Raw genomic sequence first — 26,145 nt, 5'->3', positions numbered from 1 at the left:
AAAATCAACGGCTTACAATGTATCGAAAATTCAAATAACAAAATTACATATTTTTACCTAGGTGGTAGGTATCTCATGTCGTAAGCGGGGTCCTGTGCCAAGTTTTGCCTATAAAAGTTTTTGATATGAGAAACTTTTTCAAACAAAAGTTTTTACCTTGTTTGTACGGCATGAGAAATGCATAATGGGAAAATGTAAAAAAATGAGAGAGAGGAGGAGAGTGGTGGTGAGATGGATGGTGCTGGTGCTGAGATTGGCAGTGGAGAGTATTGGTATAAAACATTCTTGCCCCCCCTCGATGGAGAAATGTTTTATATAAAAAAATGCACTTTTTAGAAAAACTCTCTCATCCAAAAAGTCTTTTGTTTGGAAGGGTCAAAAAATCTGTATAGAGTTTTCATTTTGCATCAATTTTTTTAAATCTTAAGGCACGCTCGGAAGAGAGAAAAATTTTCCTCTTTTGATATAGAGAAGTTTTTCAAAAAAAGGTTTTTTGCTTGTGTAGTATAAGAAAAACAAAGTGGGAACATATGAAAAAATGAGAGAGAGAGAGAGGAAGAGGGTGGTGGTGACGGTGAGATGGTGGGTAGCGGTGAGATATGGTGAAATGGATGGTTGGGGGTGTAAAAATAAATTTTCTTTTGGTATAAAACATTCCTCCACCATCATGGAAGAATGTTTTTGATAAAAAAAATGTATGTTTTTAGAAAAAACTCTCAGCTAAAAAGTCACTTTCATTTGAAAGGGTAAGAAAATCTGTACAGTTTGTTCATTTTACATCACTTTTCTCGTATCTTTCTGGCTTTAAAACGTGCCCTTATTGTGCATTCCAATGCCTCAGATATGATGTGACATAGGAATGTTGATGCTGTGATAGTGTGGCAATAAAATTTTGGGTTTTGCAAACACTAAATCTCAGATACAATGCTACCTCAAATTTCAGATCCTCACTTTTTATGAGACATAGAAGAGAGTGCTTTGAAATGTGATGACAGGGTTCGGACTTCAAATCCTCAAACGCACCCTCGTGGTTTTTGTTCAATTGGAAAATGTACTCAGCTTGTACCTTTATAGTAAGGGACACTTAATAGATTTTTAACTTGTGACGTTCCGTCAACTTATAGGCATTCACACATTGCTTCCTGTGTTACAATGACACAACTAAAAGGACACAAGACACCATCAAAACACCATTTTTTCTGAAATTTTCTATTAAGAATTGTATACCTGACACAATGCGGGGGCACGTTGAAAGATTATGAATAAATCACCTGATAGTTAAAAAAAAAACTTTGCTTTTAAATAGGTAAAAGCTAGAGTTAGGCAAACTCCTACCAGTTATATATCTATAAAAATGGGATTTGAATTTGCAACTTCCTCACACAAGGTTATGTGAATTCATTGCTCCCCTACCAAACGACTATAGCCCCCGTTTGTTAATAAAAAGTATTTTCACTCAAATAAACATCTTTAGGATCATTGACCTAACCGGTCTGGTTTTACTTGTTGTACTATCAGTAGGGGAGTAGGGGACAAATAAGATGCCTAATGAGTGGATGAAGAATACTTTGGTGCCTCTATATAAGAATAAGGGTGATATACAAGATTGCACAAACTATCGTGGTATAAAACTTATGAGTCATACTATGAAACTTTGGGAGAGGGTGATTGAGTCTAGGTTGAGGAAGATTGTCATGATATCAGAGAATCAATTTGGTTTTATGCCTGAAAGATCTACTATGGAAGCTATACATCTTCTTAGACAACTTATTGAGAGAAATAGAGAGAGGAACAAAGATTTGCATATGGTTTTTATTGATTTGAAGAAGGCTTACGATAGAGTACCTAGGGATGTTCTCTGGTGGACAATGATGAAGAAAGGTGTTTCTCTCAAGTACATTAGTATAATTAAAGATATGTATGAAGGAGTAGTAACCAATGTCCGCACTTGTGGAGGGGTGACAACCAATTTTCCTATAACGGTTGGGTTACATCAAGGATCTGCTTTAAGCCCTTTCCTATTTGCTATAGTGATGGATGAGCTTACGAGATCAATTCAAGAAAATGTGTCGTGGTGTATGTTGTTTGCTGATGATATTGTTTTGATTGATGAGTCTAGAGCTGAGGTTAATGCTAAGTTAGAATTATGGAGACATACATTGAAAGCAAGAGGTTTTAAGTTGAGTAAGAGTAAGACATAATACATGGAATGTCGATTTAGTAAGCAACGAAATAGAGATGGGAGTGTAGTGAAGCTTGGTGAGCAAGAAATACCGGTGGATGATTCTTTCAAATATTTGGGATCTATCATTCAAAAGTATAGAGAAATTGATGGAGATGTAAATCACAGGATAAAAGTTGAGTGGATGAAATGGAAGAGTGCAACTGGAGTGTTGTGCGATCATAGAATGCCATTGCGGTTGAAGGGAAAGTTTTATAGGATGACTATTAGGGCCGCTTTACTATATGGTACGGAATGTTGGGCTGCCAAGAGACATCATATTCAAAAAATGAGTGTAGCTGAGATGCGTATGCTGAGATGGATGTGTGAAAATACAATAAAAGATAAGATTCAGAACGAGGAGATACGTAAGAAGGTAGGCGTTGCACCAATTGAAAATAAGATGAGAGAGAATCATTTACGGTGGTTTGGACATATTCAACGAAGGCCTAATGATACTCCAGTTAGAAGGATGGAGAAATGGGAAAATATATTAGTTAAAAGAGGTCGGGGTAGGCCTAGGAAGACATGGATGGAGGTGATAGGAAATGATATGAATGCTTTGAACCTCACCGAGGACATGACATTGGATAGAAATGAATGGAGGAGAAGGATTCATGTGGAAGACCCAGAATGATTTTCTTTGTTGGTTCATATTGCCGACCCTAATTGTTTTGGGATGAAGGCGTAGTTGTTGTTGTTGTTGTTGTTGTTGTAGGGAGTAGGGGTTGTCAACGGGTCGTACCAAATCTTATTGGGTTCAGACTGAGTCGCGACCCAAAGGTTCATTAATACATGGATCCGAATATAGTTTATGAAATTTTATACCAGATTTGTGCTCGATTTGTGTTTCAATTAAGACCTGCAAATTTTCAATGTAAAAATGATAAAAAAATATTATTTTACTGGGTATGGCTCGGATCTGATTTATGTAGTTTTTATAGGGTCCAAGTATAATTTCTCTTATGGTAAATCCGATTAAACCTTAGTTCAGACCTGATACCATGTACTAAAATTGATACCAGGTCTAGTTTCACCTGAGTCCGAACCAAACCCGACCAGTAGAAAAAAACTTGCCATAACGTATAAGGATACTTCAGTCATTTAGCACTTAGCAGGACATCAGGATTAAATATAAAAAAAATTATTTTTTTTGGCATGTAGGGGTGGGGTATTTAAGTAATTCCCAGTACCAGTACTATTTCCTATTGAAAAGGGATTCAGATTAGGATTGGGAGTAGTTGGTTGTTCGTGGGTCTCTTGTTGAGGAAATAACGAGGAAAGTGCGGGTGGCAGAACTGGCGTGCAGTTTTGTCTCCAAAGGGAATCGCCATTCAAAAAAAAATTACGCGCAACAAAACTCTTCTTCTTTTCGGTGTTTTTTTCTCTTGTTTTCTTGGTGTATTTTCTATCGTTTTACTTGTTCATTGTTTCCATTGTCGTCTACAAAATTTTAATCATTATTTTGAACGAATTCTTGGAGTCTGGATCATTGGTCTTTTCTCATTGTCTTTCCACGGGAAGAAACTAAGTAACCGTGTATTTTTGGGCTTCGCTGTGAGGTGGGTGTCGTTGTTTTTGACCAATTGGACAAGGGGCTTTCGTAATCCAGTCAGAGGAGGGAGTTTTGAAGATTTGTTTATCTGAATGAGAGGGTTTTCTGATGTTGGTAATTCGAAAAAAGTCGATTTTTGGATGTTGAATACCGTTAGTCTCATTGTGTGAAGTTTCCCCCTCTGAATTAGATAGATTTTTGACGTTGGTGATTCGAAAAATATCGATTTTCTGACGGTGAATACCGTTTGTTTCATTGGCCAAGTTTCTCTCCCGGAATTAAAGGGTTTTGATTTTGGTGATTCTAGAAACATCGATTTAGGGACGTTGAATGCCGTTTGTTTCATTGGTTCAATGGGAAGAAACGAAAGGTTGGTGTTTGGGCGTTCTATTCTCGATATAGATTGATGGGTTATCGATAGTCTTGAATTGAATCAAAGAGAGATTTTGAGAATTTCTCGTTTTGGGGTTCGAGTTTCACGCCGATGGAGCTCGTCAGAGAGGATACGAATGCAGATATAGAGGAGATGGAGGAGCTCATCAGAGAAGATACAGATGCAGATGCAGATGCAGAGATGGACACAGAGGCTTCCGTCTCTTCCCCTATGAGGGGAGGGCGCATCTACCGCACCAGCTTCCCGGGCGCAGTGAGGCGGACGGCTTACCATTTCGACGGGTTGGGCAGCTACTTCACCAAAGAGTGGGATCTCGTTGAAGGCCGGGGGAAGGAATTCTGCTGGTACCATGTGGAGCTTCCCAAAGAGAACCAGAAGCTCTCATTGTCCGCTCGGCATCTGATCGACGTCCTCTGCCCGCCATTGAAACTCCAAGACATTCTTGCGTTGGTTAGCAATGGACCCTTCTGCGGCTATGTTGACGGCGCGCTGGTCTTTCGCGTTAATTCCGCCGGTCCTGCAACTAGCAAGTTCACGCATCGGCTTGCTGCAAGAGTGACCAAGAATTCTGTCATCACCGTTTCCCTTGGCCGGGTTCCTAGATTGGGATTCAAACGGACGGAGAAATCCCTGCTTTATGAGATTCCCAGAGTGGAGATTCCCAATTTGAGGTACGACGAAGCGAGGGCCGGATCGAGCGTCACTGTGATATCTGAGAATGGGCTTCAATCCGAGCCCAGCGTGACTGTTATCAAGGAGCATGTGCTCGAGTTTCTGCTGACGATGAACCACTCCGAGGAAGCAGATAATCCAGTGCCCAGGACAGTTTCAAACCTTATTGTTCATATTGTTGATACCCACATGGATCAGCTGCAGGATATAGTGACTACACTTGAGTTGGAATTGGATACGGTCGAGCTCGAATTGGATAAAGGTGAGTCTCTTGCACAATTGGAAGTAAATCCGGCAATTTATTCTCTTGATCATGCAACTCATTGCTGTTTTGGACAACAATTTGATTTCCACTGCGAGATTCCATTTGTTGTTTTATCAAATGAAAAGTGTGGAATGCAACGGAAACCTTTGGTCTAGTTGCCCTCTGAGGTCACACGGACCTCATCCATTGATTTGTTACTAACAAAAAGAGGAGAGATAGGTTTCTGGGAATAATGAATGTATTATTCACACACGTTATTTGCTAATATTTTAACGTTCATTTATACGTGTACATTGTTGTTACATTTGTGATAACAGTAAAAAGGATAATATTTGATAATGTCTTGTATGATCTTCAGCTAACGACCCAAGTGTGACAGCTCACATGAGCCCACGTTATCTTCACATGATATCCGGTGAGCGGATTGCATTTCCTGCTTTATCGGCAGCATATGTGTTATCGATAACACCAGTATGTGTGTTATTGATATCCGGTGAGTGGGTTGCATTTTCTGCTTTATCGGCAACATATGTGTTATCGATAACACCTGCATGTGTGTTGTCGATAACAGCTTGATCCATATCGCTGATAAGCCCCCTCAAACTGGGTTGGGGAGAATTCCACAAACCGAGTTTGGGTCGTAAGCTCACAAAGGATGGTCGAGTGAGAGACTTGGTGAAAATATCAGCAACTTGAGAAGCGCGTAATTAACTGATGGAGAGCCACTTTCTCTCACACAAAATGATAATCTAGTTCGATATGCTTAGAGCGATTATGAAACACAGGATTGATAGTGAGATGAAGAGCTGAGAGATTGTCACAAAACAGAGTGGGCGGATCTGAGAGAAATAACCCAATGTCGCGCAAAATGAACAACACCCATGTTAATTCAACAACGACGGAAGCGAGCGCACGGGATTCTGCTTTAGTACTAGAGCGAACTACAGTGGCCTGTTTCTTGGAGCTCCATGAGATACAATTTTCACCTAAATAAATACAAAATCTAGAGGTGGACCGACTCGTGGTAGGACATCTTGCCCAATCTGTGTTAGAAAAGCGATACAAAACTGTAGGGTTTTTGGATAGGATACGAATCCCATGACTGACATAACCCTTTATGTATCGAAGAATGTGTTTGACTAGTTGAAAATGGTGGTTCGTCGGGGCATGCATGTATTGGCAAACATGAATGACACTGGAGGTAATGTCGGGGCGGGTGAAGGTGAGATATTGGAGGCTCTCAACCAGACTTTGATAGTAATGGGGATCAAAGAACATCGTATCGTCCGTGAAAGTATAAGGCTTTCCGACCATGGGCGTGGAAATGGGCTTGCAATCAGTCATGTTGGCCCGATCAAGTATGTCGAGAGCATACCGGGATTGATTAAGAAAAATACCGCTTGTAAAACGATGGACTTGTATACCAAGGAAATGATATAAATCCTCGAGGTCCTTTATGGCAAACTCGGAGCTTAACCACTGAATGAAGTCAGATAAAAAAGTGGGATGATCACCGATGACGATGATGTCATCAACGTAGAGGAGAAGTAAAATGGTCCTTTGTGCATGATGGCAAACGAAAAAGGAGGAATCAACAGTACTACAATAAAACCTCAGATAAAGGAGGTAGTCGCTGAACCGATCGAACCAAGTGCGCGAGGATTGCTTTAGACCGTATAATGCGTGTTTGAGTTTGCACACGTGATGAGGCTTGATGGGATCTTCAAAACCTAGTGGCTACCGCATGTACACAGGATCAACAAGAAAGCCATGCAAGAAGGCATTTTTGACATCGAGTTGACAGATTGTCCATCCATGAGTGACAACTATTGACATGACAACTCGGATGGTTGTCGGCTTAATCACTGGTGAGAATGTTTTTAGAAAATCAATGCCGACAACTTGGTTGAATCCTTTTGCAATGACAGGTGCTTTGAAACACTCAAGAGAACCATTGGCACAAATCTTTGTTCTAAACACCCATTTGCAGCCGACAATGTTCATGTGGGACGATAGGGGAACTAATTCCCAAGTCTCCGTTTGGTGGAGAGCGCACATCTCATCTGTCATAGCTTCGAACCAGCCAGGGTGCTTGAGTGCTGCTTTGACGGACTTAGGTTCAAGAGGAATCGTAAGAGTGGCCATCATGAGATATTTGGGATTATGTTTGAATTGAACATGCATGTCTGTGAACGGGTAGTCATGGCATGAGTAGCATGGACAACTGCAGTTGGTGGGCTGGCAACAACATGATCATGGCCAAGTTCAGGTTGCTGCTGGTTGACCGGTCCTTCATGTTCCGATGCAAGGGTTTTGATCTCGGCATTAGGGAGCCCGTCCATGGTATGAGGTTGGTCTTGTTCGACAACGTCATATAATGGTTGTTGCAGGACAATGTGTTGTGGCACGTTGGTGGATGGCAGATCGAGAGTGCCTGGAAACCAAGATAAAAATTCAATCAATTTATGCGGTGGTAAATGTTGAATGGGCGTCGACTTGGGATCCTGAAATGGCATGACGCTCTCATCGAATATCATATGTCGTGATATGTAAACGTGCCCTGAAGGAATGTGCAAGCAACGATAACCCTTGTATTGCTGACTATAGCCAATGAAAACACACAAGGTTCGTGGATTAAGATTGTTCGAGGAGTAGTCCCGTAGGTATAGGAAACATCTGCAACAAAAAATTCTCATATATCCATAATCCGGTATCTTACCGTTCAATTTCTCAAATGGTGATTTCAGTTTCAAATGTCAGCTAGGAATTTTGTTTATCAGCCAAACGACAGTTTTGAAAGCTTTGACCCAATACTTTTGAGGTATGTTGGCTTGAAACATCATTGAGAGACCCAACTTGGTGATGTTTTGATGCAAAGCACGTCCCAGATCCAACAGGAAACAGGAGTTGTCTCGGGTCTAGGACCGGACCCGAGACCCGGATTCAGATGAGGCCTTTAAAAAAAAACACTCCTAGGGTTTTGTGCGGGGGATGGAAAAGTTTCAGCGCAACCTTTTGTTTCAAACTTTTTTTTTTTTTTTTCTGCTTTAGTTTTTTTTGTTATGGTTTTCTTTTCAGCCGCACGTCCTTTGCAGTTTTACTTCTATTATTCCTTAGTCACGTTCAGCTTTTTGCAGTAGCTTTCACTGTCATTCCTCTTGTTTTCTTTTTCCTAATTGTTATTACATTCAACTATTGATTGTTTGGTTAATGAAAATAAACCGTCAGCGTGTATTTTCACGGTGACCTTCATTCTTCTCCTTCAGACTGTTCATCTGGTTGTTCGATTGAAGTCTCATTAGTTGTTCGATTGACGTTCACTGAAATACAGTTCTGCACCGTTTTTCCCGGTGAATCTCTTTCTTCTCCTTGCATACTGCTCGGCCATAAAGGTCGTGCCCTTATCTGTCGAGGCCAGCGTGAAGGTCTACCCTGCATCAAAGAGGTGACGTCGGTCCTGTCGCTGTGTTAACAACCCTCAACCCCGGCATCCACACGACAACGGTCAAGCTATCACGTGCTGGTTTATTTCTCTGTCGATGCATCGAAGAGCATCCTTTGGGTACCCATTATCGTGAGAATTGATGAGTTGTGGAGCCTGATTCACTGTTTTTGCCCTTGCAGGAAGGGGGGTCCGGGGGCTTCCCCCGACGCGGGTCCCGCTGCGTGGTCAGCGGGCGGGGGTCAGGGGGGGCCGCCCCTGGCGGAGGGTTATAGGGGGCAGCGCCCCCCCAGAAGATTTTTTTTTGGGACTTATGTTTGGGACCCGGTTTTTAGTGAATCCGACCCGATTTGGTTAGGGTTAGGGTTGTCGCCCTTGCCTTGTTTGTATTCTCGCTTTTCTTTTCCCAGCTTGTAACTGTCAGTGAAGAGTAATAATATTTCTCTCTGGGCGGCCGTGGTTTTTTACTCTCTCTCTCGAATTTGAGGAGTGGTTTTTCCACGTAAATATGTGTTCTTCTTGTGTTTTTTGTTTGATCGTTCTTGTTCTTTGTTTCCTTTTGGTTGTCTCTTGCTCGTGGTTTTCCTAACAATAATATCGTGCCCTCACTGCATCAAATGATATCCGAGCCCAGCCCCTCCTCCTTCGTCAACGACATGCCGCAAGAAGCGAGAAACGATCCTATGAGCGAAAATGCGCGAGAGGAGATCATGAAGCGGCTACTCAACAAGTTGACGAAGATGCAAGAAGATATGCTATGCCTAGAAAAGGAGGTAGCCGGTCTGTCGAAGCTCATGGATGGGATCGAAGCACAGATGGATGCACTTGAATCCAAGGTGGATGTACACACAGTGCAATTGAATCATTTAGGCGCGTGCGCGATTAACCCTGTTGATACTACCGTCGTCGATTTAGCTCCGATGATGCTCTAGCACACGATGCGACGAGAAGGCGTTGAGGAAACCTTGCACAGGGATGCAGGTTACGACAGTTCTCCCCATCCGGTACCTACCCTCGATCTCGAATCAGCAGCGACCCCGGGTGGCCCATGTCCGAGTACTCTCCAACTGAACCGCCAAGGGATGCAGCGGGTCTCGGCGACTGCATTGCAGGTCGGGCCTGAGTTGCAGGACCACAACGTTACGCTGGGTCTTGTCCCAGGCCTGGGCTAGTGGCCTCGCACCATGGGGATCGCGCCACAGTGTGGGTTGGACCTGCGGGGCCCCGGCGTCCCACTGGGCCTTGCTGGGGACCCGGGTACCTCTGTCCAACCCCGGAAGGCAGTAACCTTCCCCCTTGAACCTGTGCGTGGGAGCCATAAGGCGGCACACCCACGAGTGGGAGCAGGGGGACCCAGGTGGACGAGTCTCGATGCAATTGTGGCTGTTAATGTTCATCTTGGCGACATTCAAGAAATCTCTTTAGTATTGAATCAAGCTTCATTACAGCGTGGCATGTTTAGGGCTGAGCATATCAGAAGTTATAAATCTGAAGTTGACGTTGTGAAGGAGACAGGGGAGCATTGCAAAATGAAAGGGGCGGTAGATTTTGGAAAAATGCTCCGTGGGTATGGTAGGGTAACCAACCTTGATGATGATGGATTCCCATTTATTGGTGTCAACTTGCAAGCTGGAGATGTGGTCATTGGTAAGTTTGCAGAGTCAGGAGCAGATCACAATTTTAAATGAAAACGCCTATCTTCGGTGTGTCTGACCTATATGCTTACTGTGGGGAAGATCAGTCGTCAGAGCCGACTTCTTCCCAACCAGGTGAGAATGATGCAGAGCACGTCCCAGATCCAGCAGGAAACAAGAGTTGTCTCGGGTCCAGGACCAAACCCGAGGCCCGGATCCAGATGAGTCCTTTAAAAAAACCCACTCCTAGGGTTTTGTGCGGGGGATGGAAAAGTTTCAACGCAGCCTTTTGTTTTTTTTTCTGCTTTAGTTTTCCTTGTTATGGTTTTCTTTTCAGCCACACGTCCTTTGCAGTTTTACTTCTATTATTCCTCAGTCACGTTCAACTTTTTGTAGCAGCTTTCACTGTCATTCCTCTTGTTTTCTTTTTCCTAATTGTTATTGCATTCAACTATTGATTGCTTGGTTAATGAAAATAAACCGTTAGCGTGTATTTTCATGGTGACCTTCATTCTTCTCCTTCATACTGTTCATCTGGTTGTTCGATTGAAGTCTCATTAGTTGTTCGATTGACGTTCACTGAAATACAGTTATGCACCGTTTTTCTCGGTGAATCTCTTTCTTCTCCCTGCATACTGCTATGCCGTAAAGGTCGTGCCTCATCTGTCGAGGCCAGCGTGAAGGTCGACCCTGCATCAAAGAGGTGACGCCGATCCTGTCGCTGTGTTAACAACCCTCAGCCCCGACATCCACACGACAACGACCGAGCTATCACGTGATGGTTTGTTTCCCTGTCGCTGCATCAAAGAGCATCCTTTGGGTACCTGTTATCGTGAGAATATTGTGCCCTCACTGCATCATGTTTCTATGTTTGCGTTCTGCCTGACCATTTTGTTTCAGTGTGCCAGGACACGAGATACTATGGTGTATCTCATTCTCTAAAAAAATATGTCATTTTATGGTTAACGAATTCCTTGTCGCCATTAGATTGAAAATTTTTGATCTTTTTCTCAAACTATGTCTTAACCATCTTTCTAAAATCATCAAAGCAATCTACAAAATCTGTTTTTTTTTTAAGTGGATAAATCTAGGAAAATCGAGAGTGATCGTCTATCAAAATGGCATAGTATTGAGAACCTGGTTTGATCTTATGGGTGCAAGGCCCCATAGATCACAATGAATCTTATCGAAAGCATGTTTACAGGTAAAATCAGATTCTATGAATGGGAGTTTACATGCCTTGGCCATGGCGCAACTGGGGCAAATGCTTTTACACTCATTGGAGAAACTAGTACTGGTTATCAATTTATTTTTCTTCAAAAAATTGGCGACGTACATGTGAGAGTGACCGAGCCTTTGTTGCCAATGATCATCACTGACAATCCGAAACCAAATAGAGAAAAATGCTTCTTGAGATCTTGGTTCCAATATGTATAAGTCCCCGCTCCTATGCCCCTTTGTGATCACTGATTGTGTGTTCCTGTCCTTTATCAAAAAACCATCAACAAAGAATTCAACGATTAGTGGTTGTTCTTCTGTCAACTGACTGATTGAAATCAAATTCCTTTTTATTTCAGAGACTACCAACACATTTTCTAAGTGTAATTCCTTTTTGTCAAGTTTAATATCTGTTGAACCAATGTGAGATATTGCCAATTTATCGCAATTTCCGACCATGATTTTCTTTGGTCCCTCATATTTAACAAGATTTTGGAGTTTACCTGGATCCGATGTCATGTGAGAAGATGCACCAGTATCAGGGAACCATGCATGATCATCCTGATTGTTAGAGATGCCCATGGCTGCCAAGGCTTGAGGACCGTCTTCTGCCTGTTAGGTTTGGTTGAACCGATGCCAACATTTGAGTGCTGTATGATTGAGCTTGAAAAAAATATTGCTGTTATTGGTGTGGTTAGCCTGTTGATGAGATCTTGCTGAATTATTATTTTCGCTGGAACCGGCTCTTTGGCGGGATGTTTGTTGCCCAAATTGAGCAAATCCTCTTCCCTTCGAAGAGAACCTTTTGTTTGGTCCTCATTTTCCTTGTCGCTGCCCAAAGAAGGCAACATTGCTATTTGCGGCCTTTGGGTTCTCCATTGTAGCATGGAAATTCCTCATGGTTTCGTGGCTTTGAAGTAGAGAGGGATGATCTCCGTATATGATAGAGTGGGTGACTTCAGCATGGTGGTGACAAATGACTCATAACCTGATCCGAGTCCATTCAGGAGATTGAAAACTTTTGTTCGGTCACTTACCTGTTTTTCAATCATTGCCAACTCGTCACAGATGTATTTAAAACTTCTAATATATTCGGCGATGGATGAATTTCGCCTGCGATACATCTGTAATTGTTGGATTAGGTAACACTTTCTTTCATGAGAGTCAAGAGTGAAGGATTCCTCCAACGTGGCCCAAATTTGGGCAGCGGTTCCGGTGATCCATCCCCTTAAAAGCCGATCCGATCTCTTCCATGCCTTGAACACTGGGTTTTCTGATGTTTTTTCAGGAAATTCAGGTGTGGGGGAGCTGATGATAGGTTGTGGCATAGGAGTTTCGCGATTGATGAAACCAAGAAGATCTTGGCTTTCTATCAATCCCAGAATTTGGGTCTTCCACATGAGGTAATTGGATTGACTTAGCTTGAGGGAGACGAAATTCCCCACGTTTAACGTGGATGGGTAGGGATAACTTGGCTGGAATGGTGCAGGGATCGAAGAAGAAGAGGAAACCATATAAGATAGTGAGAATGATAGCAGACTCTGTCTCTATCGTAGCTCTGATACTATAACAAAAAGTGGAGAGATAGGTTTCTCAGAATAATGAATGTATTATTCACCCATGTTATTTGCTAACATTTAAACGTTCATATATATGTGTACATTGTTGTTACATTTGTGATAACAGTAAAAAGGATTACACTTGATAAAACAACATTTGATAATATCTTGTATGATCTTCAGCTAACGACCCAAGTGTGGCAGCGCACATAAGCCCAAGTTATCTTCGCGTGATATCTGATGAGTGGGTTGCATTTCCTGCTTTATCGGCAGCATATGTGTTATTGATAACACCAGTATGTGTGTTATCGATATCTGGTGAGTGGGTTGCATTTCCTGCTTTATCGGCAACATATGTGTTACGATAACACCTGCGGCTTGATCCATATCGCTGATAGTTACGACCCAAAATCCTCTCAATTTGTTATATTAGTTGTTTCTATGGTATTTTTGATAGCTTAACTTTTTCCTTGTAAGATTCCAAGGTAGGAAGCAGATGCCTAAACATAGAGCATAGTTCATCGATCATTTTTTCTTGGTTTTCTGCTGTTAGGCCTTTTATGCCAGAAGATTCTAGCCTAGTTGAATTGTGAGAAGAATTTCTTCTTATTATTGTTGTTTGTTTTTGCTGGAAGGATACTTTCAATTGATTTACAACCACAGCACATAGAATCTTGTCAATCCATTTGTGTCGAAGAAATTATTAATATGATTAAGGTTCTCTTATTCCTAATGGAGAAGTATAAGCTTCTTCTCAGTAAAGCTTGCATTTGTTCCATTTTGGATTAATGCATGCATGCTTCGCCTTTCCTTTGAGGTTATTGTAATGCATACCCTTTAGTTATGTAAGATATATTTTATCATCCATATGACCACGAATTCCCCATTACCATGAATATTTTTTGTCTTACGCCTTGCTGCTGCTCAGATCCACTGACTTGTTAAAATCAGGCTTGTCTTGAAGAATACTTTCTCAAGACTGCAATCTGTATCTTTGTAAGTGTACCATGCCTTTATCATAATTGTTGCAGTCTATGGTGCAATGATTTGCAAAGTTGGCCCATTGGGCTGTTGGTCAGATTGACCCTAACTTGACAGGCTGCACCCTTCTGTTGGTTAACCTAAAAATGTTCTCTATAAGGACATGGTAATCATTCAAATAGTGTTACAAAATGCCACAAATCTTGAGTTGGGAAAAAAATGAATCAACCAATATCTCCTGATTCCTGAATTGATTTACAAGTTCAGAAGTTGGCTCATTGTTGAGCATAGTGCAAATCAGCCTGCTGATCAGTGGTTCAGAACTTTTTGCGACCTAGTACCTTGACCACATGATTTATATATGGAACTTTGCTATGATTTTTTTGTAGAAGTTAGTTTCTTAGATTCTTGGAAACAATGAATCAGCATTTGAGTGCATGATAATGCTGATTATGTAGCTTCTGTTGTTCCCTCTATCTCATGTGGCAGAGGTTTAGCTAGTGAGCCTTGTAAGGCCTTGAGCTGGTAATATCTGTGTCGACATGCCAAACCAATTCTTGGTGTATCTCGTTATGCCCTATCGGCAGTTCTAGTTTCTTACCGTATAGATCACTTGCTGCTAGGATAATCCAAGCCATATTGCATTAGGATAGAACAGTTTTCTAGCTAGCATGATTTAATGAGTAGATTTTGGTTGATAATGCTAAGATCTAGCTTTGACTTTCTAGAAAGATTATATTTCTTCAGCAATGACCAAAATGTCAGTGCATCTTAGTTGTTGCTTTAATCTTTTAGGTGGTTGATAGTTGGGGATTTTTAGAGGCTGATTGTTCAGGTAAGGCCATGGGTGCCTCATGGTACCATTGCGTGGTTCTTTTTCATATAGTAGTTGTAGTGAATTCATTTTATTGCATGTTATGCAATAAAAGTTAGCTTTTGATGTATGTCATAATTTTCATTTTGCATTGTTTCCATTAGTACCTTCTGATATACATTGACTATTTCCATTTTCATTTGAAGGGAGTGCAATTAGTATATATATATTGCCATTTCTTGGTGTCTTTTCTCGTTATAGTTGTGTATTTTTCGTGATTAAGTTGTACACTGTGAGGCATTATGATCAAATTCTGCAGGACTACTTTTTTCATGCTTTTCTTAAGTTTTTTACTGATAATGATGACTTTCACCATTGTTCTTGCTCTAAAGCTCCTCAGCTATGTCACATGGACTCGCCAAATCGGCCACCGCACCCGTGTTGACGTAACGCGTCGTGGGTGCGGGTGTGGCCAATAAACCCTGGGAGTGGGCAACCCGCACCCAGGGTTTTGTCCAAAATGGTCGGTCACAAGTCGTGTTCGAGCTCGACCCGAGCCTGGACTGACCTTGCTCGAATCTAACTCATGTCGAGTACCGAGCCTCACCCAGCCCGGCTTGTAAGGGCTCTGTGCAACAGACCGAACTGAGCCCAAGCGCAGCAGGCACACACAGAGAGATTGAGAGAGAGAGAGAGAGAGAGAGAGAGAGAGAGAGAGAGAGAGAGAGAGAGAGAGAGAGAGAGAGAGAGAGAGAGAGAGAGAGAGAGTTCCCTTCAATCAGGAAGAATGAGAAAGAGGGAGAGGAAGAACGAGAGAGAGGGGAAGAGAGAACGAGAGAGAGAGGACCTCCGCCGTCGCCGCGCTCCACCGTGCTCCTCCTCCGCCCAACAAGAGAGAAAGAGAGGAAGAGAGAGACAACGAAAAAGGGGAAAGGGGAAGAGAGAGAGCGAGAAAGGGGAAAGGGGATGGGGCTCGATAACTGGCCCATGGCTCGAGAACCTGCCCGGGGCTCAGTGCGGGGCTTAGGGGGGGGGGGGGGCTCAACTACCGAACCTTATAAATAAATAAATAAATAAAAGTATATAAATAAATAAATATATATATATATATATATATATATATATATATATATATATATATATATATATATATATATATATATATATATACCCACCTGCACCTATGTGACATAGCTCCTCAGCTATATGGAGTTGCTAGAATAAAATGATTTTGATTGAAGATATCTGTTATTCCTTGTGATCGTGCCATACCTGCATTGATACTTGGATACTTCGGTCGTGACCCATTTTACCCATCTTTTGATCCAATCATCTTGCAGATGACACTTGGAATCAAAAGCTTCCAGTGTTGCCTATATAGTTTCTGATTATTATTTGTTAGTGAATTAGATATCTTTGACATGTTTTAGATTTTCACTTCATAATTGACAGTCTACAGCTCCATATGTAGCATTTTGTAAAATGTAGTATGGTAGTGTATTTTTCTATACTCCCCATACCCATCATCTTAGAAAATTGTGCCATACCCAATACCTGCACCTTTACCTATTTGACATAGGTGTGCTTGTTTTCCTCACACATTGGGTTATGGTAGTCATCCCAGGTGTTTTATTGATACTTTGGACCATCACAAACTCTCATAGGGCAATGTCATGACCTCTTCTTGGGTTCTTGTATGATCTTTTGTTTTAGTTCATCATCTTTTGTTTCTCCCTTTGGTTGTTCAGTTCAGTACTTTTTCTTTCTCCATTTTTTTGGGATGAAAAAAAAAGAATTTTGGGATGAAGGCGTAGTTGTTGTTGTGTCCCTATAATTCTATGAAAGTGCATTTCTTCATATCTGAACACCCCCTTTGCTTTGTTTCTTCAGGTGCATATTCTTTTCTATTATGAATATTATACTTTGCTAACTATGGTTAATATTGCATAATTAGACTAAGATACTAACGTGGAAGGAATATCTTCACTGTAGGTGGCTTTGCACTGAAGAAACAAATGCTGGATGACAGAAGATTTCCTAAAATGCATTTAAACTTGCAGCGCCTCTTACAGGTATTTCATTTCTATATATCTACACACACATATATTATATATGCGTGTGTGTGCATGTGGTGGTCTATCTTAAATTTTTTGAGTTGTTGATGAATATCCTTGATGATAAAATAGGTAATTGCTCATGGTGAACAAGTTTTTCCTCGTGTCAGAGAGAAGTGTGCTTCAAAGAGTTGGTTTGCTAGTGAAGATGTTGTTGCCCTTGAAGAACTGATTAGCTGCCTCAGGAGGCTAAAAGAAAACGTGGGCTTTATAGCAAATCGTGTTACAGCTATTCAGGCAGGTCTAGATAGTTGGCAAGCAGAACAAATCAACCGGAAACTTTACTATCTTTCTTTTCTCTCACTCATATTTCTTCCTTTATCAGTTGTTACTGGAGGTGGGTATAACTGTGTCAAAGAAATTCATAGGACTAGTGTCTAGTTAAATTATTCAGAAAGTGAAGCTAATATCCATTATACTGATAGTTATCTTCTGATATACTTGTAGTCTTTGGGATGAATGTTGGAGGTGTACCATGGACAGCACAAAGAGACCCTGTTACGAAAGACGGGTTTCGCAATGTTTTGTTACTTTGCTTTGTGTTGGTTCTGCTTCTACTATTGTGCTTCAGCACACCATATCTCTATACTCGCATATCTGCTTGGAGACGCCAGGGCACATTAAGAAGGACCTTGTCTATGAACTGGAAATCTCTCTCAAGGAGAAACATTCTTGGTAGTGGGTACCAGTCTGGAGGTTATGTTCGTCTGTAAGGCTTTTTAAGGTCTCTCTCTCTCTCTCATGTTGTGAATCATGTCTGATCCTGTCGTCTTATGATGCATGTTGGTGTTTTTTTTTGAATTTATAACTCGAAGAAACCGCATCCGGCACGAAGACCTGGTCACACTGGCTCAGCCTGCCATACCTACAGTTGTCGTGCCGACAGCGTAAAACTCCAAGGCTAGGACCCCTGCCCCTGGGGCCTATGCTGCACATTGGGTTGCGCAGAGGGGCGATGCCCATGAGAATCGAACCTTGACTGCCCATCTAGCAGCCAAGGCCCCACCCCACTACGCTAACCCCCCTTGGGGCAATGCATGTTGGTGTTTGTTGGGGTTATTTGTGAAGTAACATTTTAAGGTACGGTGATAAACCAAAATCTATTCAAAGTTGCATTTACATTCAAGCTGTGTGTAATATTGTTTATTGATGCTACGTTGCAATGAAAAAGCCAAATATTTAGCTTGAAAGTTGACCTTATACTTCAACGTCAATTATTATTTGCAAACCGGATATGGAGGCGTGCACAAGCCGCACATCACACACACACACACAGCTCTCTCTCTCTCTCTCTATATATATATATATATATATATATATATATATATATATATATATATATATATAATCAAACACACAGGTGTCTTTATGCATGTATACAATATCCTTATTGTAAGGAAACGGCTTTGAATATATTAGGTTCAATAATGAACCAATACACATGCACATGAAGTGCGAATATACCCACTAAAGGGGAAAACACAAGCACATAATGTGCTAACACATAAACCCACAAAGGGGCAAAAATGCCTATAAGGATAAGTTGATATTATTGAAAAGAGGAAGGGTGTAACACCCATTACATGGAGCAAAAGCTCCTCTAAAGGAGTAGTAAATACCAAGGGGAGAGCCCCTATTTATACACTCTCAAAGGGACCACCTTGGGGGCTCCCAAAGGAGACGTTGGAGAGCCCCCAACGTCTCTATTGGGAGGCCCCCAATATGGTACGGAAAACAAAAAACAAAAAACTAAAAAACAGAAAATAAAAGAAATATTACAATGCATATTCCAATTGGAATATGCGTAAAATGACAAATTACAAGAATACCCTTGAGGGTATTTTAGGAAGAGAATATATATATATATATATATATATTTATATATATATATAAATAGATATACATATACATATATATGTATACGTATCTTTATATATATATATAAATATATATATATGTACATTTAAGGGTTATATTTCAACATACATATATGTGTACGAGTACATATATTTTAACACCCCCCCCTCAATCTTTGCGGGGAAACGAAAAGATTGAAAAAAGTCGCAAGACTCCAAGAGGCTTCGATAAAGATGCTATTGAAACTTGAAAATGCTTTCCTCCAATTGCCTTTTAATGGTGAACACATTTCCCGATCCATCCAGGATATTTCTTTTTGTCTTATCTCCAAGATCATGTGAAATAACAACAAAGAACAAGTAAAAAATATCTTTGCACTTTACTCAAATGGAACATTCCTAACAAGGTGCAAAATTATAACTTATGCATAGAAATTTGAAGCATATGATAGGATAACTACTTTAGCATGAAAAGAAAATTTAGAAAACCAAGGTTTCAAAATCATATATCATGTTAAATAGTGAGCGGAAACGAATTGCAAAAATGCATAATGCATTCATAAGGTCCAACATTGGACAAACACAACCCCATAATGGGGAATAACAAAATGGTCCACTAAGGGACACCACAATAAGCCTACGAAGAGGCATAAGCTACATATGCTTTATTGAATGAGGGCCTAAAAGGCCATAATGAGCATATGCATATACTATCATAAAATGAATTAACACTTAAAGAAATCATTAATGAATATGTTCCAAACATACTTTAGTCAAAATGAACACGGATACAAATGTTCAAAAGTTTTGAGGAATATGAGCTTCAATAAGAGGGGCTTTATAAAGGTATATTTAACATGCATAGATCAACAATAGAGTTTTTCACATCTTTAGGGAGAAGATCTATGTCAATCAAATGTCATATATAAGAAGCATGATTTGACTAAGTATATTAAAACATCCACCCAAGATTCAAGAATGAATATCATTTGAGACAAAAGACTCATTTTGCATATCAAATACAAAAGTGGCCGAAAAACTGTAAGCACTTAATATATAGATTAAATGCTAAAATATCAATTTGATTTAAAAACATATCATAGATATGATTCACTTGTATCTAAAAACACAAGTTATGAATGAAATTTTGTAATTTTCAATAGTAGTTCATCCATTACAAGCAAATACCTCATTAGTCCTCAAAAACCTACAAATCAAGTGTATAAGCTACTAGAACAAGAACATAACCATAATGCCATTAAAGGCCAAAATACACACACAAAGGTGTATAAAAATACCTCTTGTCTACATGTAATAATACTTGAAATGAGTGTATCAACGACAAGAACAAGAGAATACATGCCAACATGGACCAAAAGCATCTCTTGTCTACGTAAAAAGACACTAAAAAACAAGTATGTTCAGCTACTAGAACAAGAGTATCAAGCCAACCATGGACTAAAACACAATACATCTCTTGTCTACATAAAATGACACTTGAAATGAGTGAAAGAAGCCAACCATGGGCATACATTGCAGCGACTAGAACAAGGACACAAATGCCAACATGGACTAAAATCACACACCATGTTGTGAATCAACGTGCCTTGTCTACATATAATAACACTCAAGACAAGTGTGTTCAGCTACTAGACCAAGAGAACAAAAGCGAATAAAGGGATACCAACACACAAATGTGTAATAATATGTCTTGTCAACATATGATGACACTTAGATAAGGGGCATAAAAGGAGAAGACTTTTGAGACAATAAAACTTGTAATGACGAACATATAAATAAAACCTTGAATCAATAAAACAATATTCCTTTTAAAAAAAATACCCATAACAATAACATTTTGGAATAAATGTGTGAATACCTATGTCACATGGGTGCGGGTGCGGGCGCGGGTGCGGGTGCGGGTGCGGGGATTCAGTGCTTCCAAAATACTCGGGTGCGGGGGTGCGGCAGGGGCAAAAATGTAATATATATATATATAAAAGGGGGTCGGGGTTTCCCCGCAGGTTTTTCTGCTGTTAGCTGCTGTCAGCAGCTGTCTGTCAGCCCTGACAACAGCTTTTTTTTAAAGACAGACAACAGCTGCCTGTCAGCTGCTGACAGACATCATCTGTCTGTCAGCCCTGACAGACAGCAACTGTCTGTCAGCCCTGACAGACAGCAACTGTCAGCCCTAACAGCAGATTTTTTAAAAAAAAAATTCAAATTCGCAGCCCATTTCACAGGGCAATTTTTTTTTTTAAAAAAAAATCCAAAAAACAAATGGACCTAAATGATCCTGGGTGCGGTCAACGCACCCAGGATCGGGTTGACCGCACCCGGTGCCACACCCGAACCCGCACCCGCGTCGAGTCACGTCGACGCGGGTGCGGCACCCTGCTAGCCGAATCCCTGTGACATAGGTGAATATACACACACCAAGAACACTTGGAACACTTGTGCACAAAACACGAAATCACAAATGTGCAAATGCACTCATAAGATTCAATAATCCCAAAAACCTTGATTTTAATATACCTTAAAACATTTAAGGTTTCATACATCCATCACATTTACATATAAATGAGAGCATCCACTAGATCAATGGCCAAAAGAGGAAAAACGAGTGACACACTCATAATTAGAGATCATATAACAAATCATTTTAGAGTTCCCACCTCAACAACCATCTTTAATATGGCAAGTGGACAATCTAAAATGACATAAGGTGCCCATAACTCACCTCAACAACCATCTTTAATATAACAATAAGGCCATAAAAGGATTGATGATCATATAACAACTTGTGATGGATAAAATAAGTGCCATAAAAGGCAAAAATACCTTTTCAACAAACATAATGACATAAAGAAATCATCTTCGGATAATCAAGAGAAGATAATCATGCTTTTAGCAAAGATATCACAAGAACCGTAATGGTTCGCAAAGAGAGCTTTAACACAATATCCAAGGAAAAGATATTAAAAAAATACTTGAAAATTTATAGAATTGGGATTAAATCCTATACAACAAATTTTAATATTCTTTGATTGTGATGAGAAATGTGGAAACGTACAAAGTGCCATAAGCACTTACAATGTTTTATAATGATTCAACAAAAGAATCAATATCTAAATTCATTACACTTTCACCAAAAGAAATGTGCACAAAAGCTCCATAATGTGAAAATATCTCAAAAAGGAGATAAAGTGTGCGATAAGCACACCACCACCAATGTGCACAAATGCACAAGAACACTTAGAACAAATGTACACGAAGGTACAATAAAGAAACTCAAATGCACAAAGGCATACAAAATATAAAGAATTTTATTGAGAAGAATGGAGAACAAAAGCTCCAAGAAGTAAAAATGTCTACGAAGAGACAATACCATGTAAAATTGTCTATGGATAGACAATACGCATACAAGCATGAATACTTTATAAAAGAAGTGTTCACAAACACTCTCATAACACTTGAACAAAATACACAAAAAAGCGTAAAAGTAGTAAACATGCAATAATGCATGTATTGAATAAAAAGAACAATTGCTTGAGACTCTCAAGCTTTTAATTATGCAATTATATGCTTGATAAATGCAATTTAAGACAAAGACGACCATATTATGGCCAATGTAGGCATCCTTAGAGATACAATCAAGAGGTTTTGAAACCTTATGTGAAAAATACAAACAAACATGTTTATAAAGTTGCATTATTAGAAGAAAAATAAAAAATTAATGAAATCTTTTATACCAAAGGATGCAATAGATACACTATGCATTCTATATAGTGTGAGAAGATTTTTAAAAGATCTTTCCTAATGAACACAATGGTTCATACAACATATTTATCACAAACAATTTTTCAAAATTCTTTAAATAAACCAAAACCATTGAGAGACTTTTAGGAGTTCATAAATATTTATCATTAACAAGAACTACTTAGGGTTCATAAAAAAGTAAACTACAAAGATTTAGATGTGAGAAATTCTCATACAAGAATTATACCAAAATATTTTTTTTTTCACAAAAAAATGCACTAAAAACCATACAAGAGTTTTTAAGCAAAGATCATTAATTTAGCAAGAAATCATATATAAAAAGTTAACTTATAGGTTAATCACGAAATTCTTATGGAAAAATCATAAATCTCACATAATTGAAAAATAATTTTGCAAAACATAAATTACTATTATATGTGATGAGGAATCGATAAATATATAACCAAGAATTATATATTTGGACAATAAACAAGTTTACCAAATTCAAAAGGAGATATTTTAAAATATACGAACACGCGAAATGTGAAAGGAAATGATTCAACTATTAAAAACACTAAATGTGCAAGAAAAATAGTTTCATAATGCATAATATGTTAAGAAAAGAGATACATACCGAAAACTTCTAAAAAAGAAAGAAACAATAAATACTTCACCATTTCTTGAGCACCACACTTTCTGTTGCACTAAGAGACAACCCCATCGTAACCTTGCTCTGATACCATGTAAGGAAACGGCTTTGAATATATTAGGTTCAATAATGAACCAATACACATGCATATGAAGTGCGAATATACCCACTAAAGGGGAAAACACAAGCACATAATGTGCTAACACATAAACCCACAAAGGGGCAAAAATGCCTATAAGGCATAAGTTGATATTATTGAAAAGAGGAAGGGTGTAACACCCATTACATGGAGCAAAAGCTCCTCTAAAGGAGTAGTAAATACCAAGGGGAGAGCCCCTATTTATACACTCTCAAAGGGACCACCTTGGGGGCTCCCAAAGGAGACGTTGGAGAGCCCCCAACGTCTCTATTGGGAGGCCCCCAATATGGTACGGAAAACAAAAAATAAAAAACTAAAAAACAGAAAATAAAAGAAATATTACAATGCATATTCCAATTGGAATATGCGTAAAATGACAAATTACAAGAATACCCTTGAGGGTATTTTAGGAAGAGAATATATATATATATATTTATATATATATATATATAAATAGATATACATATACATATATATGTATATGTATCTTTATATATATATATAAATATATATATGTACATTTAAGGGTTATATTTCAACATACATATATGTGTATGAGTACACATATTTTAACACTTATGTATGCACATATATATTACTATGAATTTCATAATCTGCAACCTGCATGTACACACATAAGATTTGCTGTAAATCAATTGCTTGAGCTTGACCGTTAGAGATATATGCTCTTCAAGCTTCCATCAGGAATACTATAATTTTGTCTTCTTTATATAATCATGCTATGGAGAAAAGCATGAAGGTGCATGTTTAAGCAAAATGGAAATGCAATAAAATGTTGAAATTTAATAGCTATGTATTTCACAATTCTAAAAGAAAATTTTATTTTACAAGGACAGTTATGCCCAGATAAAAATGTCTTTTCGAGTATCATGAAATAGACATGGAAATGGTTAATGTCAGTTTGTAGAAAGCTTTGACTTTAATGGTTTGAGCCTCTCATCTGTTTCATATCTAGCAACATGGACACGGTTGTCACTTGGATGACTCATTCAATACAGGTCTTTTTGCTTTATGGCAATTCCAGAGTTTAGATTCTGCCTGTAACCTCTGATTTATTCTTGATGCACATTAACATGATTGGTTTATTTGCAAGTGTTGCAACTTTTGGTACTGATGTTGCATACGCAGTTGGATTATTTAACATTGACTGATTTTTTCTATTCAGTCAGGATTTTTTCTGTTTGGAAGACCTACATCGGCTCTCAAGCAGCTTCTGATCATCTCTCTGGATAACCATGAAAATCCTATTCTGTCCCCAAACAGAATGTAGTTCATAGGTGCTGGGGCTTTCTGCAGAGAATTTTCGGGGACAGTTGCATAGTAGGGGAAAGCAAAGATTGCTGATATCATTAAAGCGAAATTGCTATACATATTACTAATTTTTTTCTGGTGAACTGAGGCTGACAGATTACTTGTACTTGATAGAGTGCAGGACCAGCGTCTTGCTTGCATATGCCAGCACTGAATTTGTAAATGAATGATGATTTTTTCCCTTCATTAACAGGTTTGATTGCATTCTAAATTACATGGCAGCTGAAACAGATGCAATGAGTATCAAAACTAGAAAAGTTACATAAAATTTGAAAATATGTCACATGGTGCTATGATGCTGGAGAGTTGCCTATATCTTTTTACCAGTGTTTTGGTGGTATGATAGATATGGTGGTGAATGTTTTTGAGGATATGATAAATGGTAATGCTAATGGTGATGGGATGATACACTCTCTAGATTAGCCAGATCCTAATCTGAAACTTTATGGTAATGTTGCATCATCATCCCTAGGGAAGAGCATCGGGCTGACCCGATCCAGCCCGGTCTGAAGCCCGTTAGTGCTTGATAGGCTCGACCCCAGATTTTAAGCTGCCTGACTTTTGTTGAGTTCGTGTTCTGCCATGGTCTTAGCGGGCTGTATTTGGCATCAGTTGGGCTAGGCCGTTTTAAACCCAATGGGCTGTCTAGGTCATGTTCCACTGAGACAATTTTTAGTCCTATCTGAACCCAGTTTATTTACTACTCAGGATTGTCAGGCCCCAGCCCAAACCTGGACCATCTCGGGTTGAGTATCCAATTACCCATATCAATTTCGCAACCAGATGTCCGCCTGTAATCATTCCTGATTGAAAGAAATGATCAGGTTTACTAGATTGAGTCTGTATTAGCCTCTACCAGTTGCTGAGTTTGTGCAGTGGGTTTGAGTCGTCTAGATCAACTTAGCTCATACCTGCTGGTTAAAAAGGATCAGATTCGCTTGGAGATCTGATCCAAATATGAAGCGCTATTCTTCAGACATGGTCACATGGATATTTAAAATAATATCTAAATGTGTGTTTGGATTGGATTAGGATATATCAGGATCTGAATTTGGATCAATGTTTTCTGTTGGATATATGTTCAGATCTGAATCCAATCCAGCCCAGTTTAAAAGAGCTCTTGGGATTAAGGATGTAAAAGGTTTGGATTTGGATCAGATGTGGCCAATATCATATCCAACTAAACGGATGTTAGCTAAAGGGATTCAAATTCGGACAGTGAAAAGCTCATACCAGATCCACTTTTTCACATGTAAAAAAGTTTGGATATCTGCCAAATTTGGATATTTGTTTGATTTGACAGCAAAAAATCAAAACCATGTATGCATCCAATTATAATTGGATATGGTTTTGCCTTAACAAATTAATGCAAATCAGTTGCCCGATTCACAAAGAAACAACTAAGTTACACTACTCTTACCGATCTATGCTACCAAAGCAAAATTAATAAAAAACAAAGAATTTCTACTGCATAAAAAATAAAAAATTAACAATGTTCAATCCAATCAACCTCCCTGAACAATCCTTGTAATGAGTATTTT

At 39.4% G+C, this 26,145-nt stretch overlaps 1 protein-coding gene across 2 annotated transcripts; it reads left to right on the top strand.

Annotated features, from left to right (window-relative positions):
- The first annotated feature begins 3,497 nt into the window (after window positions 1–3,497).
- On the top strand, window positions 3,498–24,767 carry LOC149838878 (uncharacterized). 2 transcript variants are annotated; one of them, XM_090006854.1, is made up of 5 exons: window positions 3,498–5,104; window positions 16,748–16,827; window positions 16,942–17,206; window positions 17,317–17,593; window positions 24,463–24,767. In XM_090006854.1, exons 1-4 carry the CDS (start codon window positions 4,261–4,263, stop codon window positions 17,580–17,582), a joined length of 1,455 nt encoding a protein of 484 aa, XP_089862980.1. In that variant the 5' UTR covers window positions 3,498–4,260; the 3' UTR covers window positions 17,583–17,593; window positions 24,463–24,767. The 2 variants fall into 2 exon arrangements, with proteins under 2 accessions (XP_089862980.1, XP_089862979.1); XM_090006853.1 differs by having other exon boundaries at window positions 24,459–24,767.
- Window positions 24,768–26,145: the final 1,378 nt, after the last annotated feature.

Source organism: Nuphar pumila, chromosome 5, assembly GCF_984573655.1.
Source record: "Nuphar pumila chromosome 5, dmNupPumi1.hap1.1, whole genome shotgun sequence".
Lineage (NCBI taxonomy): Eukaryota > Viridiplantae > Streptophyta > Magnoliopsida > Nymphaeales > Nymphaeaceae > Nuphar > Nuphar pumila.
The sequence above is the reverse complement of the archived record's forward strand: the minus strand, read 5'-3'. Positions and strand labels throughout refer to the sequence as shown.

Excerpts from the sequence above, each read along its gene's own strand:
- LOC149838878 (XM_090006854.1), top strand. The coding sequence starts at position 4,261 with ATGGAGCTCGTCAGAGAGGATACGAATGCAGATATAGAGGAGATGGAG. Across the intron at positions 5,105-16,747 it reads CGAGCTCGAATTGGATAAAG|GTGGCTTTGCACTGAAGAAA; the intron begins GTGAGTCTCTTG and ends TCTTCACTGTAG. Across the intron at positions 16,828-16,941 it reads ACTTGCAGCGCCTCTTACAG|GTAATTGCTCATGGTGAACA; the intron begins GTATTTCATTTC and ends ATGATAAAATAG.